Source organism: Homalodisca vitripennis, chromosome 8 (genome assembly GCF_021130785.1).
Source record: "Homalodisca vitripennis isolate AUS2020 chromosome 8, UT_GWSS_2.1, whole genome shotgun sequence".
In the NCBI taxonomy this organism is placed as follows: Eukaryota; Metazoa; Arthropoda; class Insecta; order Hemiptera; family Cicadellidae; genus Homalodisca; species Homalodisca vitripennis.
The window spans coordinates 52228401-52248374 of NC_060214.1; the positions used below are offsets into that span (position 1 = coordinate 52228401).

The 19974-nt window shown below is 29.7% G+C and overlaps 1 protein-coding gene across 1 annotated transcript; it reads left to right on the forward strand.

Annotated features, from left to right (window-relative positions):
* Positions 1 to 6221: 6221 nt before the first annotated feature.
* Positions 6222 to 9529, forward strand: LOC124368161 (protein gustavus-like). Its single transcript, XM_046825436.1, has 5 exons — positions 6222 to 6410; positions 7988 to 8125; positions 8420 to 8561; positions 9157 to 9338; positions 9512 to 9529. Exons 1-5 carry the CDS (start codon positions 6222 to 6224, stop codon positions 9527 to 9529), a joined length of 669 nt encoding a protein of 222 aa, XP_046681392.1.
* Positions 9530 to 19974: the final 10445 nt, after the last annotated feature.

Sequence of the window (19974 nt, forward strand, 5' to 3'; positions counted from 1 at the left end):
GTCTGATGGTGGGGTGAAAGAGAGGTGAGGGCGGGGCTACTGTGTAGTGGGGGAGCCAGGAGTGGGGTTTTACGTCACTAGAGGGAAACATACGGGACAATACAATTAACCGAGTAATTAGATTTTACCTTTAACAAATATTATAACTTCTTAATTTTTAGTTTCAAATGATTTCCCTATTATTAATATAGAATATTGAATGGGTTCAAAAATCTCCCTACACATGTTCAATAAGTTATTTTAACACGCTAAAATCCAAAAATGTATTCTAACAGGTACTGGCCGACCTCATTAAAAATAACTGTAATAAAACCATTTAAAGAACATCAATTAGAGCGTTATCTACACTGTTTGATAAAAAAAACTTATCCTGATACCGTTATTTGCGTTATAACGGTTTTATAAACCTAAAAAGTTTTTGTGATTAAAATATACACAAGGTGCTGTTCACAGTGTTTTAGACCAGAAGCTGTACAAAAAGTATTAAATAAATAATATTAATCATGTGTAAAGTCTGTAATATAATGAACGTGATTAATCCTACACAATGAAATCCTGTCTAAACAATATCTGCCTGAAAATCTGAATACTGTTTTTAACAACAAAATTTTGTATGTTTTCATGTTAACATCAAAGTTAACATGAAAACATACAAATTTGTTGTTTAAAACAGTATTCAGATTTTCAGGCAGATATTGTTTAGACAGGATTTCATTGTGTAGGATTAATCACGTTCATTATATTACAGACTTTACACATGATTAATATTATTTATTTAATACTTTTTGTACAGCTTCTGGTCTAAAACACTGTGAACAGCACCTTGTGTAATATTTTAATCACAAAAACTTTTTAGGTTTATAAAACCGTTTATAACGCAAATAACGGTATCAGGATAAGTTTTTTTTATCAAAACAGTGTTAGATAACGCTCTAATTGATGTTCTTTTAAATGGTTTTTATTACAGTTATTTTTAATGAGGTCGGGCCAGTACCTGTTAGAATACATTTTTGGATTTAGCGTGTTAAAATAACTTATTGAACATGTGTAGGGAGATTTTTGAACCCATTCAATATTCTATATTAATAGTAGGGAAATCATTTGAAACTAAAAATTAAGGAGTTATAATATTTGTTAAAGGTAAAATATCTAATTACTCGGTTATTGTATTGTCCCGTATGTTTCCCTCTAGTGACGTAAAAAACCCCACTCCTGGCTCCCCCACTACACAGTAGCCCCGCCCTCACCTTTCTTTCACCCCACCATCAGACGCGAGACCTCAAAGACGACCCTGAACTTCGTCAGTCTCTCTTGAGGAGTGATACAGTGCTTGTCGTTACGTGTTATTTAAGCGTTCCACAAGACCAATGCGTTCCAACAGTTTTGATTTAGGCGTCAACGCTCTATTAGGAACTGGCCAGAGGTAAGTTATTTAATTTAATTTGATAACACGGCACAATATGTTTTATAATTCGTACATATTGCATGGTAAACATAATAATATTATATCAATCGTTATTTAAATACAGTAAGTAAAGTAGTAAAATGGATAAATTCAATTGTTTACTTAAATTAATATGTAAAGCAATAACAAGTAGATCATAAAAAATAAATACACTAACTTGTATAGATATAAATAACAAGGTCAAATTTAATATATTATGTGAAATTTCTTTCGGATCATAATGTCTGTTTCGTTTAATAGACCGTTATAAGGAAGCCATCAGTATAAAATGTTTTTATACTAATGCGAGCCTAAAACTTTTTGAATATAATATCTAGCGTATGATTTAGATCTATTAGTATGTTATTCGTAATAAAATACAATTGTTCAAGCCGTGAGAAAGGTGAAACATATATTTCATGTTTTAAACTGTAACAGAGTTTCAATATATAATTATAATAATTGATTAATAAATAAGTGTTCTGTAGAACAATTATGGTTTCAGACAATACGCTGACGTTAGACGATGAACGGAATATTATATTTGTTATAAATGGATCCTGTGGTAATACAATCTTTATTTAAGTTGTTTGGAGAAGGCATTCATATTACATGTGTTTGACAAAATGAACCATATAGAAAATTATACAAGTAAACATTATTATAAACTAGTACTATTTTAAATGATTCAATTATAAGCGGTTCTATTTTAGATGAACCAATATGTTAATATACGACAAGATTTTGAAATTACCACATTAAAAAAAGAAGCGTTTATTTTCTCCAATAATCCGATCAAAAAACATACAAAAACACTTTAATAAAGTATATTTTAATAATTTTTTTTTTAATACACAAATGTGATCATCGATTCAAAGAAAAAAAAGAAAAAGTAATTTGAAGAAAAATGCAGAACTCCAAAGGCTTTGCCTCTTGTGGGGCTCGTAAACTTAATATTAATTAGATTCTATAATTTACAATCTATGAAAGATTGTATTATTTTATATACAAAATTAATTGTCATAAAAAATTGCCACAGTTGAGTTTGTTACTTTTTGATAAATTGAATATATGTAAACCAAAAGGGACTAAGAAGCCAACTCGGCCCGTTTTTAGTCTTTTAGTTTTTAGAAATCTTGTTTTTTGGATTGTAGCTAGGAAGGAAAATCTAATAGAAGCTAGTTAGTATAAAAAATTCCAAATGTCAATGTCAAGTCTGTTAATTATAAAATAGTCTTCAGTAATTCGTCATTCTTAAACGTAAACATTCACAATTTTCCAATATCAATGTTTTATTGGTATTAAGAAAACTTATTACAAGTCATCTGAATAGCAATTGCACCCATGTAATTATTTGAATGATTTTAACAATTTCAGTAACTGGAATTATTTTAGGCCAATTTGAAGAATCGCAAAAGACAAAGTTTTTAGCTATCTTATTGAAATAATTTATGATGTATTACGATAAAGTTAAAAGTAGGATGCAATTTAAAAATTGTATTTAGTGTATGGTTTATTGATCTGATGTTCCATTTACTGTTAGTTACCAGTGGCTCCACACTTTGTAGTTTTTTCACATTTTTCAATGTTTAGTTTGGGTTTTTGCTACGACCAAGAAACGTCTGTAAAAAGATATTTATGGCAATTTTAATTTATTCCGTTCTTAGTGTTTTTTGTTTTAAAGTTGATTTTTGCTTTATTTCCCGATCTAGAAAATATGTAAGTATGAAAAATAGGTTCTGAAAATAGGCATGAAAGCCTACTGCTGTAAAAAATATCTATACATGGATTTTTAAAACAGTATTTAAATTTATTTTTAAAACAGTATTATAAATAACGATTTCAGAAAAGGTTTTAAATCAGAAATGTTTTTTAGTATCTAGCTTACTCTATTCTTTCACAATAGAAATGTAAGCAAACTAAAATAGTTATATAAGTTAATGAAATCATGACGATGTGTTGTTATAAATTAATGTTTATAAAGAATAGTTAATCATATTTAACAGACTCTTTTAAATTAATATTTCGTTATATTAGGTTGACATTGTCTTCTTGCCACGATCAAGAAAATACGTCAATATGGGTAATTATAACTATTATAAAGTACTTGATGCTTAATATATTTTTGTTCCCTTGTTGATTTTGCTTTGATTCCCGATTTAATTATTTTGTACTTACTAACAGACAAATTGTATGGTTTGGTATAGCTTGTAAATGTTTTCAGTTTTGCAAATCATAAAATTATTTGAAATAAAATTACTTTTAATCATAAAGGTTTCACGTAGTAACAGTGATAATGCAGTTTTTAAGTTTAAATTAGAAAGTGAGTGTGATTGTTTGTGTTAACACTCGACATTATATCTATGTGGCAGGAAATGATATCTATGTCGTGACAATAAGAGTGAGCCTAATAACGTTATGTTTGTGAGAAATAAATCATTATCTAAAACCTCATGGGTAAATTGTGATGACAATTAATAAAACGTTCAAAAAATGTTATATTAATATGTATTAAAATTTTAATATATATATATTGCTTGTATGTATATTTAAAATATTAAATAACTACTTAAACATTATTTAAAGCTAGTTCTCTATTTTGCCCTATATTCAGAATAATTCCAGGTATTTTAAATCAAATAAAATGTATATTTATATATTGATTCCATTTAAAATTATTAAAATTTTTAAATCGTTTTTGTGTTACCAACTAGCGATATGGGAAAGCACCACTGTATTCTTGTCGTATATCACCTCAATCCTCATAAAATTCAGAAATTATATTTAAGCTACAAATAATCAGGCTCGGAGCACTCCCAATAAAACAGTTTTCATAGGTAAACTTTTTATGACAATAGTTCGTCAAATATAATAACAAAATATATAAAAGGGGAAATTAAGATATTGTTTGTAAACATGTTTTTAAGTATTTAATACTAAGTACAAAATTTAAAAAATAATTTTGTTAGTTCTGTGTTCTGAAAATGCTTTTTTTTATTCTAAATCCGTTTTTCCATATTTAGTAAAGACAATTTTATTTTGAGAACGCTTTTAAATAAGGGAAATCATCCACTAACCCATATTTTGTACATAAACATTACTCCCTGCCAGGCACTGAAAATTACATTTAATTTACAACTTATCGGACTCGGATCAAAATTTTTAAGATGAAAATCACTTTAATTTTTAGTATACTTTGCTTTATGCGGCCTATCGCAGATTCATTCATTACTTCTTTTCCGTACTAGGTTTTTCACCAAATTCTAGTTAGAGCCAATGCTTCTAACAGTTCATGACCTACATTAGAGTTTCTATACCTGAGTCAGTTTCACATGTGGCTGTATAGTACATGGCATTTAAAATACTATTTTATTGCGTTATATTATAAAATTGTTCAAATAGTTTGTTCACTATGTGCGGTATCCAATGTTTACTGATATCAAATTTATTATATCCATTTCTTAAACGCAACTTTTTTTCCATGAGAGTATTTCATTAACTGTAAATCATGCTGCTAAAGGCTACACAGTTTATGTGCAATAAAGTGATTTAAAGTATAAGTTGGATGAACACCTCATTATATTATTACGATGTATTGATATTAGTCTTTCATATTTTAATAACAGTTTTTTGTTTACGTAATTCAAATTATTACTTAGATATATTATACATTTTTTTCATTTTTAATACATGGATATTTTATACTTTGGGTCCTATGCAATGTTAAAGCATGTGCGTACTGCACTAAACAATATTTAGAAAAGAACGATTATTAGCAAACATGTAGTAAACGCCTTATAGTCATAAGGAGGGTAAAATCTGGTTTTAAACATTGTATCCTCCTTGTTCACAGGATCAGTTCTACTGTCAAGAGCAGGAGAATGGCGGTGAGCCGTGGGGAGCTGAGGAGGCAGGTACGCCACGACCCAGGACTCTTCCCTATCCTGTTGCTTCTAGCAAATGTCACACTTGAGGATATATTACCCGACGAACACAACGACTTTTGGTATGAATTTATTATTTACTAATGATATCTTATTATTATTATTAGTATTATTTAGTTTTAAAATGTATCATTAAATTATGTAACATCATACCTTACGTCTAGCTATATCATATAAGAAACCATGTAAAATATGTCTATAATCACGCAAAATTAAAGTTGGTATTTATTAAAGTACTAAAACTAATTCATAGTTTGTTAGTTCATGATGTAATCGCATAGACCTCATATTAGGTGTATTATAGTGATCTCACGGTTTACCGTAAATTACAGTAGTAGCCTACACGGGATTTGACTTAGTTATAACATGAAGCCATCCTCTATAAGATAAAGTACCACACCTCGAAACGTTGATGTCGTGTGTTAAATAAGTCACCATGTATTCTTGTGTAAATAATGATGTCTATTTAATGCTTAAGTTCGGTCGTGGTCGTAGAATAAGTCATGCTTATGTAGTGTTTCAAATTCTATAATGGGCATTTTCTTATTGTTTATGATATAAGAGCTGAATCTGAGTAAGAGTGACAACCATCGTGCATGTTAGTTGAACAATAGGCAATTTGGCAGGAATCTTGTGTTGGATGATCTTGTGAAAGACATCTGTCTTGACAGACTTATATCCTAAAGCGTTAATATTTCATTTTCAACATCAGTCTTACTTGATTTTATAGTGCGTTTAATTTAAAACTTTTATATATACACGAGTTAAATGGCACACGTGTATAAATATGCTTAAAAGTCTAAATTTAAAGTTATACTTATTTGATACGTAATATGTTGAATATAGGAGACGAGAACGAAGATGTGGGAGTGGCCGCTATCGTTGGAGAGGGAGTGGAAGAATTCCGGCTTCCAGAGCGTCTCGAGATGTTGTTAGAGTCTGAGAAGTCGCCAACATTCTTCCAGCAGCTGGAGAAGTACGCCTGGAACCCAAGGGACTGTTCCAGGAACATCTACTTCAAGGTAGGCCACAACAGTGTTTCAAATTTAACACCTATGCTAGGGTTTCACCAAATTTAAACAAACAATATACTTATACAAACAATTAAAATCTATATTCGATATCTTTTTGAAAAAATACATAGCCTGCTATAATTTATAAATAAAGATTAATATGATATTGCAAATAATGGATATTAATTTATACGTTTTATATGTATATAGTTATTTAATTTATACAAATGTACTATAACTGGTTTCGTAATTTCTTATAATTCTAATAAGCGAAGAGCTCAAATTTAAATTACTTTGTACTAACTTTAAAAGTTTCTAAATTTATTAACTAGAATATATATGAGTTTGTTGGAATCATTTTTTGTATGATATGGGCGATCTTTCTATTTAGCTAGTAGTTTCAACAATAATAACACAAAATTTCTAGGTTAGATAAAACGCTAAAATAAACTATAATCAGAGAATAACTGGTTTTAGAACATTTACTGTCGTCATATGTTATCCTTCACTGTGTATGTATTATATATGTTATTTTCATGCTTCAAAACAGATACAAACCAATTACATTGAATCAGTTCACACAGTTCAATGTATATTTTGGTAAATCTTTGCTTCTCCAATTATACCACTATAAAGACGTAATGTTGATAAAATTACCTAAGCTATAAAAAAAATTGTTTAATCAAAATATAATCGTGTTTACTACAACTAAATATTATGCGAAATGGAAAAGCATTTAACAATAAAAATTTTACTATCAAAAAGATATTGGTATACCAAAATTAATAGATAAATGGAACAGTTAAAAAGTCCTAAAAATATTTGTTTGTCACAATCTTATAAACTATATATTAAACATACAATAATAATAATACACATATAAATAGAGAGAACAAAAATAATAATAACATCCATTATATGTATTCTATATATATATCTATATATATATATCTATATATATATATATATATATATATTATATATATATATATATATATATATATATATACATATATTAGATAATAAATATTACATTATCATCCTATGACGAACAATATTAAGAAATATCTGAGGTGTAGGCTGCATTTCTTTATGAAAATAGAAAGTGGCTCATTCAATATTTAAACAGCAAATCTCTTACTACTTAGTAAGAGTAAACAGAAATAAGCGTTTATTTTTACAGTTAAAATTAAAGACACGATAAGTCATGGCGTGTAGATCACCAAATATCTTTAAGTACTCCTCAGGTCTAGCCTCTGGAACCCAAAAAAAAAAACAGTATCTCATTACAAGGAACCATATAATATGTATAAACATTAAATTATTTAAAAAATCTAAATCTTAGGAAGCGTACTAATAATCAAGCTAGTACCTACAAGTATCATCTTTTGTAGGAAATAAAAAAATTTAGACAGGATTAATTATGGTACTAATGCTACCTACACCTGTTGTTTTAAATATTGTACAACTAGTCTTATTATCAAGATATAATTATATGCTATACAGAGGATTAATTTTACTCACTTACAAAAAGTTTATAACTTACTGAAAATAAACCCTTTATTAATAATTTATGTTAATTTCAGGAGGAGTTTCCGCTTACATGCTTCAGGTCAAAATCTACCGGAGCAGCCGACGCCGTGAGGGGAAGAGTTGGGTTCAGCCAGGGAATCCATATGTGGGCAATTCACTGGCCAGCTCAACTCCGTGGCTTGCACCCTATGGTGGGGTGTGGCTACGAAATATGCGGATATACACGGCAACGGAACCAATGTGAGTTGCACATTTACAGCACAGATTAACCAAATAGTTTATTTTACAGTTTGGTTTATAATTATTTATTGTGTAATCCTTTCAATGCTACATTAACCATACATTCTTTTGCAAATAGCTTTTTGTAATTGAGTGGAGAAATTTAATTTAATATTGTCAGTGTAGATTTTGCAATTTTTTATAAGAACGAAAACCTTTTTTTGGTTTGTGAATATTAAATATGTTATAATTTGAATTGTTTTTAGTCTATCGTGGGAAGTGACGACCAGTCCTGGGGTTGGAACTTAAGTACCCTGAGACTGCGTCACGACTGCAGCAGCATAGAGAGTGCCGACTATCCAGCTGCAATGCCTTATGATGATTTTGAGGTGCCCGACACATTTGGTGGTAAGTTCTTTCCTTAAGCTGTGGTTAATCAAAATATAATATATATGTTCACAGTACTTTAGTCCGTAATATGCATATAAATATAAGACATAATATTATCATACTCGTATTGTTTTTAGAACTTAAAAAGTGCTTTATTTGTGTTACGTTATTTTCATTTTGTGCCCACACACATGATAAAGCCCATGTACATTCCATTATACATAACCTCGTCAAAGTAAACAAGACTCGTATCTGTGAGTAGACTACTTTACTACTAGTGTGTTCATTAAGGCACAAGGATCTTTGTAGACAAGATATACTGACAGTTACAGTACCTCAATTATACTATTTTAAACCTCTTACTTTATTCGGTGTAAATTACATTGTTTACAAAAATATACCCACTTTATAGAAAAAATAAACTGAGGCATTTTTTATACAAATGTCAAAAGTATCACATTGGTAGCATGTAAGATTCCATGCAATTTCTTCAATTTTTACGAACGTTATTGTTAAACTTTTTGCATATAAATTATCATGTATATACATAAAAAAATTAGCAAATTATTTTAATTATGCAGGCACGACACTAATAAGTTCTTGTTTGTTTTAGTTGTTCTGGACATGTATAAGGGAACACTGGGTTTCCTCATCCTCGTAGGTAACAAAAGATGTTACTTGGGAGATGCCTTCACTGGGCTACGTGGGAAGGTGCTATTTCCCATCATCAGCACCAGTTCAGTGCCCTGCCAGGTCACTATCACTTACAACGGCGGCTTGGACAACGGCGGAAAGGTAAGTAAACCTTTCTTTTCTATTATAACTTTCTCATTTGTTTTCACTATGGACAAGTAAAATACATGAAATACTCAAGGGGATTATGAGATAGGTCTAAATGAAACAAACTTTAAAGCTATGCGTTTATCCATGTCTACTGTGAATCTAACGAAACGTGTCTGGTGTTTCAGCTGAACCCCGCTCATTGATGGAGGTTTGTAAGAGCTTCGTCATGCAGACTCTTGAAGGTGACGACCTTGACAAGATAGAAGAGCTGGACTTGCCACAAACAGTTGTTAAGTATTTATTAGACGAGGACTAATGTAAGCTAAGTCCTTCTTCTAGCTTGGTGGCGGTATTTTGTATATAAATTGTAAAACGTACTTTATATTTTTAATATCCTAAATATATTGATATGTAGACATATTTTAAAGTATTAAAAAAAGAATATTAATGAATGTAATATTAGTTATAGTTTATTATGGTGGAGGATATTCACTGTTGTATACTATTTTTTTTACCTTGCATGTTAGTTTAGAGGGATTATTTTAGTTTCATAATTTTTATGTTATTATTATCTAACTAATCATATGCTTTTATAGTTCTTTTAGGTTAATGGCTATGACGCTCCTTCATTATGAAGGATAGCTAAAACACATTTTTAAGGCTGCCGTTGGAGGTCCAAAGCCCTCATGAGAAAAGCCGATGGAAAATGTGATTCCCCAAACAATGCAGCGACAGAGAGAGAGAATAAGTATGCGGTACTCTCGAAATTGTAGTAATATATCTACAACCCATGTTTTCCACGTGGCAACAGGTCAGTTATACTCATATTATACTTTGTATTAGGAACTTTCAATATTTTTAAGTGCGTTATCTTAGTTATGATCGTAAAAACAAAATTTATATTTTTGAATGATAATAATAATAATTGGTGTAATAACAAGAAAAATGCTAAATGTTAAATTATAACTTGTTATTTTATGGAATTGACGTACCTCTTCATCCTGGCCATTTTTTTGTTTGTTAGCCGTCTTGTATTCCTTAGTAGTATTTCAAAATTATTTTCCACCTTGTTTATTCTAGTGTTAAGAGGTTAATGAAGTATATTAATTAGTTATCTCCGTATTTTATTAATTGGTATATATTTTTGAAAGATATTTTCTTAATGCCCCGATTTGTTGTCAAAAATATCCTGATTTATAGCCTTACTAACGTAATGACGTTTAATGATAAAAAAGGAGTACTTCGAAATGATGAAATTTTATTAATTTAACTTTTGTTTACCCTACAGACGAACAAAAACAACAAACAATATAAAACCACCTATCTTAAAATATTTACAAACTTAAAATTAAGCAAACGATAATATAATCTTCAAACAAACTAAAAGTAAACTTAACAATCAAAAAGAACTTAAAATAAACCAAACTCGATAATTGTGAAATAAAAATAGAGCATCCAATAGGCAAAACCCCGATGAAGGATGCACATCAGATTACACTAACATAATAAAACTAAACTCAAAGAAGGAATGAACCCACTACATAATAATATATTTACAAGAAAACTATACAACATCTATAAAACCAGTCATGGACGTAAAAATAATAAGATTAATCTGGAATTATAAAAGATGATGATAACAAACTTAAATGTACACAATATTCATTATTTCATTCAACAATTTTCAGAAAGTACTCGCAATTATCCAATGAAAATAAAAACAATTTTAAACTTTTTTAAAAACGATTTAATGATACTAAATGATCTAATTTAAAGGAAATAAGATTAAACAATCTTGGAGCATTAAAAGTAAAAAATGTTTGAAAACACTTAGATTAGGCTTTGGTACCGGAACAAGCAAACTTCTGAAATTATATCTAATATTATGTGTGAAGGCCGGGTTTGAGCTTTTTATGAAAAATAGTTTTAATATATAAATAGTAGCCAGGAATAATTGGTCTTATTTGATTTAGTAATAATGCAGATAAAGGATTTTTGAAATGTAATGAGAGGATAAAGCGTGGATATATACGTACCTCCCCAGCATACAAGCCCATAACTTAGTCTGGTGTGTATTAAAGCGTGGTAAACATTCAGTAGCAAACTTGGAGGACATACATCTCGCAACATATAAAAGCTTCCCAAACTTCTATAAAACTCTTTTTTCAGTGAATTTACATGACCTTTCCAAGATAAATTTGAGTCAATGGTGAGCCCAAGGTAACTGTATCTCTCCACTTTTTCAATCTTTTTACAATATTACAATCGTTACCCGCAGAGCACGTAAAATGATGATAGTATACATCATATTCAAAGTTTACTTGTACCTCGTAAGTTAAATATCATGAATTTTGTTTTGTCACTTAGGAGCATTGTATTTTTATTAAACCAAAAATTTAAAACTTTAAAATCATCATACATTTTTGTCTTCGAATAGCTACCAAACTGTACTCAGAATACGTCAGTGCTGTATCATCTGCAAAAGCTGTCAATTTACCATTTAATTCTACATTACATAGGTCGTTTATGTACACAAGGAAAAGAATTGGACCCAGAACTGAACCTTGAGGCACTCAAAATATTCTTGAAAATCTGCACATATTTAACCTTTGTAGGCCTTTTTAAAGCTTATTTTATTAAGCGACAAACGCTGGCATAATTGACATTCCAGGGAATTTTTCGTTTAAAATAATGTTTTGGGCGCGATAGCTTAGTCTTAGCTCAAAACAAATTTTCATTTATAACTAAGAGATAACGTGATCTACAAGTAATGTCTTGTAACATTTTGGTCTATCCTCATAGTTTACCGTAAAACACGTTTAAATTAAATACTTTTGTAATTAATACGTAAACATTTTATTTATGGAGTGGATAGCAACCGAATCGTTTATCGTAGCTTAAACATGTTTCTTTAATTATCTGGACAAAATTATAACATATACTAAAAGGGACTATCATCTTTTTATATATTGTTGTATATCATTTCGTAAGCCCTAAAAACGCCCATTGCATAATGTTTCTCATAAAAACTGGCAGTTTTAGGGGTTTTAAATTTTTACAACTATGATTTTTGCAATTCGTTCTGATTCTGCATCGATTTTTTATTACTATGTTAACGAGTGACTACAATCCCACATCGGAAATCGGGTAACTGTTAGCGAAGCGTCCATAGTAGTTAGGTACAAAGTATTTTTGAATTAATGTTATAAGATTTGTCTAAAGTTTGACATGTAATGATAATCTCATGAGTAAATAAAAACCTCTGATCAACACACATTTTTGATAACAACAATTGTACACACATTCTTGTAGTACAGACACTAAAACTCCTGCTTTACTGACATACGTAGATTTGCAAATTCAAGCCCACTTCATGGTATATTAAATCTTAAAATTTTGCATAGTTATAAATCAGCCACTGTAACCCCTCGAAAACATATAATATTAGTAAATTCTACATTGAAATTATTCCAAACAATTCGCAATGTCTGCGGTCTTTTTTTCCAGGTCTGTGCTGGATAAACTAGAAGTCGAAAATCATATCTGGGGTCATAAAAGGCAGAATTAAACTAAAAGGGCCCAGTCTCAAAGTGAAGATTTTGAATAAATCTCTAAAATTAATCTGCAAACTACGTTCTACTTTTAACTCCTTGGCAAACCAAATTTCGTACTTAACTTATCACCAAATTCTGCTTGTCTCAGAATATGCTATAAAATTACTAAGGGGGAAGGAAGCATAGCGAAACGCCTAAAAGTAGCAAATTCTACAATTAATTAGTTTTTAATCATAAGAGGTGATCAGTGCAGTCTTTATCCCCAGCTCTGTATTGGCTAAATAAAAAACGTCCTAGCTTAAATCTGAGTAAGAATCTCAGTTTAGTTTTTAAATTCCTACAAGAAAGGTTCAGTCACTTTTTGCCCTACCTCTGACAGTTAATTCGCTAATCGCGTTTAAAATATAAACTTTAATAAAATCTAGGCCAATTTCAATGTTAATTTGTGTTCAAATTACAATTGTGACAGAGCTTGAGGTCGGAACACAAACGTAAACTAAATATTTTCATTGGAAATTATCTTGAAATAATTTCATTCGATATTTCTTTGTATCTGCTTATGTGGTGCTAAAAACACACCCCTAAAAACTTTAGTAGATTCTTGTCAATTACTAGCTACTGTATTTTACTTTGCTAACCACTACAACGATATCCATTGACAAATTTTTTACATCACACATCTCTTAACTGAGCTTTAGCAAAGCATGAGTACTGGCATTAATCTCAAGAAAGGATACAGCTGGGAACATGAAATTACTAAAACCTCATCTCTGAATTCAAATAATACCTAATTAACTTTATCCCTGAATTTATAAACACTCATCTCTGGTGTGTGGGGCTAGGCGAAATCCAATTATGACAGAGCTACCGTTATTAGTATCTTTGTGTAATCATAATGTATGCTAATAAAACTGAAACTATTCTAGTTCTTTCATATTTAGAAGGAGATAGACCAGACCAACAAAAAGTACTGAACTATTTTATTATTCAATGTTTTTTATTAAAAAAATATTGTTATTATTTCAGGCACTGTGGTGTAATTCCCATCTAACCCATTGAGAACATAAAACCTCTTATTAAAGTGGCATTTAGATTTCCAGGCAGAGATCGATTGGCTAGGAAGATTTCAACGTGAACTATTATTCACATTCATTATAATATAGAGACCTCACATAACTAATACTAGTTACTTGCAAATTTTAAAATAGCTAATGGCCTAAGACATGTCACAAAATTATAACCTCAAAATAGGTTGCTTAATTATTTTATAACAAATTTTAAATAACGCTTAGGTGACTTTGTTTCTACGGTTTTATTATGAGCTACTTCCAAGAAGGTCGGCCAGTACCTGGCATGGCCTTGATGGACCGACTTCTGGAACCTGGAAAATTCCCCAACTGAAAGTCCACTAATCCCCGCCGACATTATAAATACACGCGCGGTCTCTAGAGGCGGCAGCGGCAGCCTCTCATTATTCCAATTCTCAGAAATTTTGATAGTACCGGCACTCAACCCATCTGTCAAACTGTTCACATTGTACCTGTACCTTGTTATTCAAATGTTCCCTCTAAACTTCCCTGCCCAACATTAGAGAGGCTCCTATCAAAATTTGTAGTAATGATCGACTAGGCAAAAATAATATATTTTTATAATAATCTATAGTAAAGTCTAACAATAAAAACATTCCTTCAAGGCAATACTACAACTTTTTTAGATGCCGTAATACCAATAAGACTGGCATAGACTAGTATTGTTAATGAATATGCTGGGTTTTATATTTATACTGTAATTAAATATCTATAAAGTTTTAATATTAAGGATACAATAATTATCATTATGTCCCACATACCGTAATCACGATGAGTAATTATGGAGTCCTTGTATCAACACGGAATTCCGGAACGTGAAATGTGGGTAAATCGTATCCTCCAAAATACTTTTATAAATTTTTACATTAAATATAGACGATATTTTACCGTATAATAATGCTTATAGTTAAATATTTTTAACCCTGTAATCTACCTGCTGTATCTACCTGACATTCCAAACCTTACAGTTAAATTTTTTCTCGTCAGAACAATATTAATTTAGTGTGACACCTACAAAATAATATTAAATAGTACTTCTTGTAGCTTAAATACTGTAATTTAAATATAAGAAATTTTTAATTTTGTAATATGTAATGATTTCTACTTACTTTTTAAGGATTTTTGTATGATTCATGTAAGAATGATAAAAATAATTTTTATCTAAGGATTGAAAAATAGTAGGCCTACATAATTGCATTAGATAAAAATTTTTTTGCGATTCTCTCATTGTATAAATTATAAGGAAAAAATATTGTTTACGACAAATATCCAGTAATATTTTTAAGGTCTGGCATTAAACGGTAGTTTTAAAAAAGAACACCACTTGTTAACACTCTACACTTTTATGTAATCAAATAAGCGTGTATCTAATAAACCAGCCGTACAAGTTACTAATGCCTAAATATCTAATATATCTATTTTTTATTTAGATTTTCTAAGCATTAATCATCGGATCTTTTAACATATTGTTTAAATTTTCTAGTTACTAAATGAACCAGGATAGCCAGGTTATGGGCATTAACACTTCTAGGATGATCTAACGCTCAAGGAGCGTCATTGTGGTTACTGCAATTAACACTTACTGTTATATATTTATAATTTCATCGTTAGGCTGCCTTCACCCCTTGTCACATATTTATGGGGAAGAACAACGTGTGGATACGCGTAATTTGATGATTATTTCAATTAGGGCTTTTAGGATAGTCCACAACCGCGGCTCGTATCCATTATGTCTACTCTTTCCTGGCTGAGTCACCTGTCGTGTACTGTAATGCACTTGATGGTTGAGCTTTGCTAATGTTTTCAAAATTTTGAAAAATTATTTAAGATTTTTTGTTTGTAAAAAGTATTTAGCCAAAGTTCGTTTGAGACTAGAACTATACTACAAAACTACATTATAGTCAAAAACTTTGATGAATATTAAAACTGTGATAATGCTTATTTAATTACGGGTTATTAGGATTTCAGGCATTTGACATCGTTGTATGTTACAAAATGTGTAATATTACGTTTCGATGATTGAAATGTATCTTCTTTGTCAGGCGAGAAGTTAATTAGTACATGTACGTGAAAGATACACAGTCCGGCAATGAACTGCTACAAAAAAAAAACATGAAACTAAGACAGAAACGAAATTAAATTTGCCCGGAATTGCTTTGCGTCTTAACAGCAGAAAGTGAACCCAAGCGTTGTCACTGCACATAATTCATCATGAACAAAAGTCACGAACACGAGAAGTCAAGCTTCTTTAATTATATAAATTTCAAATCCATTTTCTAAATGTTGTATTATACTAATAGTGATACTAATGTTATATTACACTAATAATGATTTAGTACTGAAAGTCGTTTCGTAAATAAAGTCAATTTGTCATATTTTCCAGCACTGGCATAAAACATACCATCCAAAAAAACCTATTGAAAACATACAAATTTGTTGTTAAAACAGTATTCAGATTTTCAGGCAGATATTGTTTAGACAGGATTTCATTGTGTAGGATTAATCACGTTCATTATATTACAGACATTACACATGATTAATATTATTTATTTAATACTTTTTGTACAGCTTCTGGTCTAAAACACTGTGAACAGCACCTTGTGAATATTTTAATCACAAAAACTTTTTAGGTTTATAAAACCGTTATAACGCAAATAACGGTATCAGGATAAGTTTTTTTTATCAAACAGTGTAGATAACGCTCTAATTGATGTTCTTTAAATGGTTTTATTACAGTTATTTTTAATGAGGTCGGCCAGTACCTGTTAGAATACATTTTTGGATTTAGCGTGTTAAAATAACTTATTGAACATGTGTAGGGAGATTTTTGAACCCATTCAATATTCTATATTAATAATAGGGAAATCATTTGAAACTAAAAATTAAGAAGTTATAATATTTGTTAAAGGTAAAATCTAATTACTCGGTTAATTGTATTGTCCCGTATGTTTCCCTCTAGTGACGTAAAACCCCACTCCTGGCTCCCCCACTACACAGTAGCCCCGCCCTCACCTCTCTTTCACCCCACCATCAGACGCGGGACCTCAAAGACGACCCTGAACCCGGTCAGTCTCTCTTGAGGAGTGATACAGTGCTTGTCGTACGAGTTATTTAAGCGTTCCACAAGACCATGCGTTCCAACAGTTTGATTAGGCGTCAACGCTCTATTAGGAACTGGCAGAGGTAAGTTATTTAATTTAATTTGATAACACGGCACAATATGTTTTATAATTCGTACATATTGCATGGTAAACATAATAATATTATATCATCGTTAAATACAGTAAGTAAAGTAGTAAATGGATAAATTCAATTGTTTACTTAATTAATATGTAAAGCAATAACAAGTAGATCATAAAACATAAATACACTAACTTGTATAGATATAAATAAACAAGGTCAAATTTAATATATTATGTGAATTTCTTTCGGATCATAATGTCTGTTTCGTTAATAGACCGTTATAAGGAAGCCATCAGTATAAATGTTTTTATACTAATGCGATAAAACTTTTTGAATATAATATCTAGCGTATGATTTATCTAGTAGTATGTTATTCGTAATAAAATACAATTGTTCAAGCCGTGAGAAAGGTGAAACATATATTTCATGTTTTAACTGTAACAGAGTTTCAATATATAATTATAATAATTGATTAATAAATAAGTGTTTGTAGAACAATTACGGTTTCAGACAATACGCTGACGTTAGACGATGACGGAATATTATATTTGTTATAAACGGATCCTGTGGTAATACAATCTTTATTTAAGTTGTTTGGAGAAGGCTTCATATTACATGTTTTGACAAAATGAACCATATAGAAAATTACAAAGTAAACATTATTATAAACTAGTACTATTTTAAATGATTCAATTATAAGCGGTTCTATTTTAGATGAACCAATATGTTAATATACGACAAGTATTTTGAATTACCACATTAAAAAAAGAAGCGTTTATTTTCTCCAATAATCCGACAAAAACATACAAAAACACTTTAATAAAGTATATTTTAATAATTTTTTTTAATACACAAATGTGATCATCGATCAAAGAAAAAAAAAGAAAAAGTATTTGAAGAAAAATGCAGAACTCCAAAGGCTTTGCCTCTTGTGGGGCTCGTAAACTTAATATTAATTAGATTCTATAATTTACAATCTATGAAAGATTGTATATTTTATATACAAAATAATTGTCATAAAAATTGCCACAGTTGAGTTTGTTACTTTTTGATAAATTGAATATATGTAAACCAAAAGGACTAAGAAGCCAACTCGGCCGTTTTTAGTCTTTTAGTTTTAGAAATCTTGTTTTTGGATTGTAGCTAGGAAGGAAAATCTAATAGAAGCTAGTTAGTATAAAAATTCCAAATGTCAATGTCAAGTCAGTTAATTATAATTAGTCTTCAGTAATTCGTCATTCTTAAACGTAAACATTCACAATTTTCCAATATCAATGTTTTATTGGTATTAAGAAAACTTATTACAAGTCATCTGAATAGCATTGCACCCATGTAATTATTTGAATGATTTTAAACAATTTCAGTAACTGGAATTATTTTAGGCCAATTTGAAGAATCGCAAAAGACAAAGTTTTTAGCTATCTTATTGAAATAATTTATGATGTATTACGATAAAGTTAAAAGTGGATGCAATTTAAAAATTGTATTTAGTGTATGGTTTATTGATCTGATGTTCCATTTACAGTTACCAGTGGCTCCACACTTTGTAGTTTTTTCACATTTTTCAATGTTTAGTTTGGGTTTTTGCTACGACCAAGAACGTCTGTAAAAAGATATTTATGGCAATTTAAATTTATTCCGTTCTTAGTGTTTTTTGTTTTAAAGTTGATTTTGCTTTATTTCCCGATCTAGAAAATATGTAAGTATGAAAATAGGTCTGAAAATAGGCATGAAAGCCTACTGCTGTAAAAAAATTCTAACATGGATTTTTAAAACAGTATTTAAATTTATTTTAAACAGTATTATAAATAACGATTTCAGAAAAGGTTTTAAATCAGAAATGTTTTTAGTGTCTAGCTTACTCTATTCTTTCACAATAGAAATGTAAGCAAACTAAAATAATTATATAAGTTAATGAAATCATGACGATGTGTTGTTATAAATTAATGTTTATAAAGAATAGTTAATCATATTTAACAGACTCTTTAAATTAATATTTCGTTATATTAGGTTGACATTGTCTTCTTGCCACGATCAAGAAAATACGTCAAAATGTGTATATTTATAACTATTATAAAGTACTTGATGCTTAATATATTTTTGTTCCCTTGTTGATTTTGCTTTGATTCCCGATTTAATTATTTTGTACTTACTAACAGACAAATTGTATGGTTTGTTATAGCTTGTAAATGATTTAAGTTTTGCAAATCATAAATTATTTGAAATAAATTACTTTTAATCTTAAAGGTTTCACGTAGTAACAGTGATAATGCAGTTTTTAAGTTTAAATTAGAAAGTGAGTGTGATTGTTTGTTTGTGTTAACACTCGACATTATATCTATGTGCAGGAAATGATATCTATGTCGTGACAATAAGAGTGAGCCTAATAACGTTATGTTTGTGAGAAATAAATCATTATCTAAAACCTCATGGGTAAATTGTGATGACAATTAATAAAGTCAAATGTTATATTAATATGTATTAAAATTTTAATATATATATATATTGCTTGTGTGTATATTTAAAATATTAAATAACTACTTAAACATTATTTGAAGCTAGTTCTATTTGCCCTATATTCAGAATAATTCCGGGTATTTTAAATCAAATAAATGTATATTTATATATTGATTCCATTAAAATTATTAAAATTTTTAAATCGTTTTTGTGTTACCAACTAGCGATATGGGAAAGCACCACTGTATTCTTGTCGTATATCACCTCAATCCTCATAAAATTCAGAAATTATATTTAAGCTACAAATAATCAGGCTCGGAGCACTCCCAATAAAACAGTTTTCATAGGTAAACTTTTTATGACAAT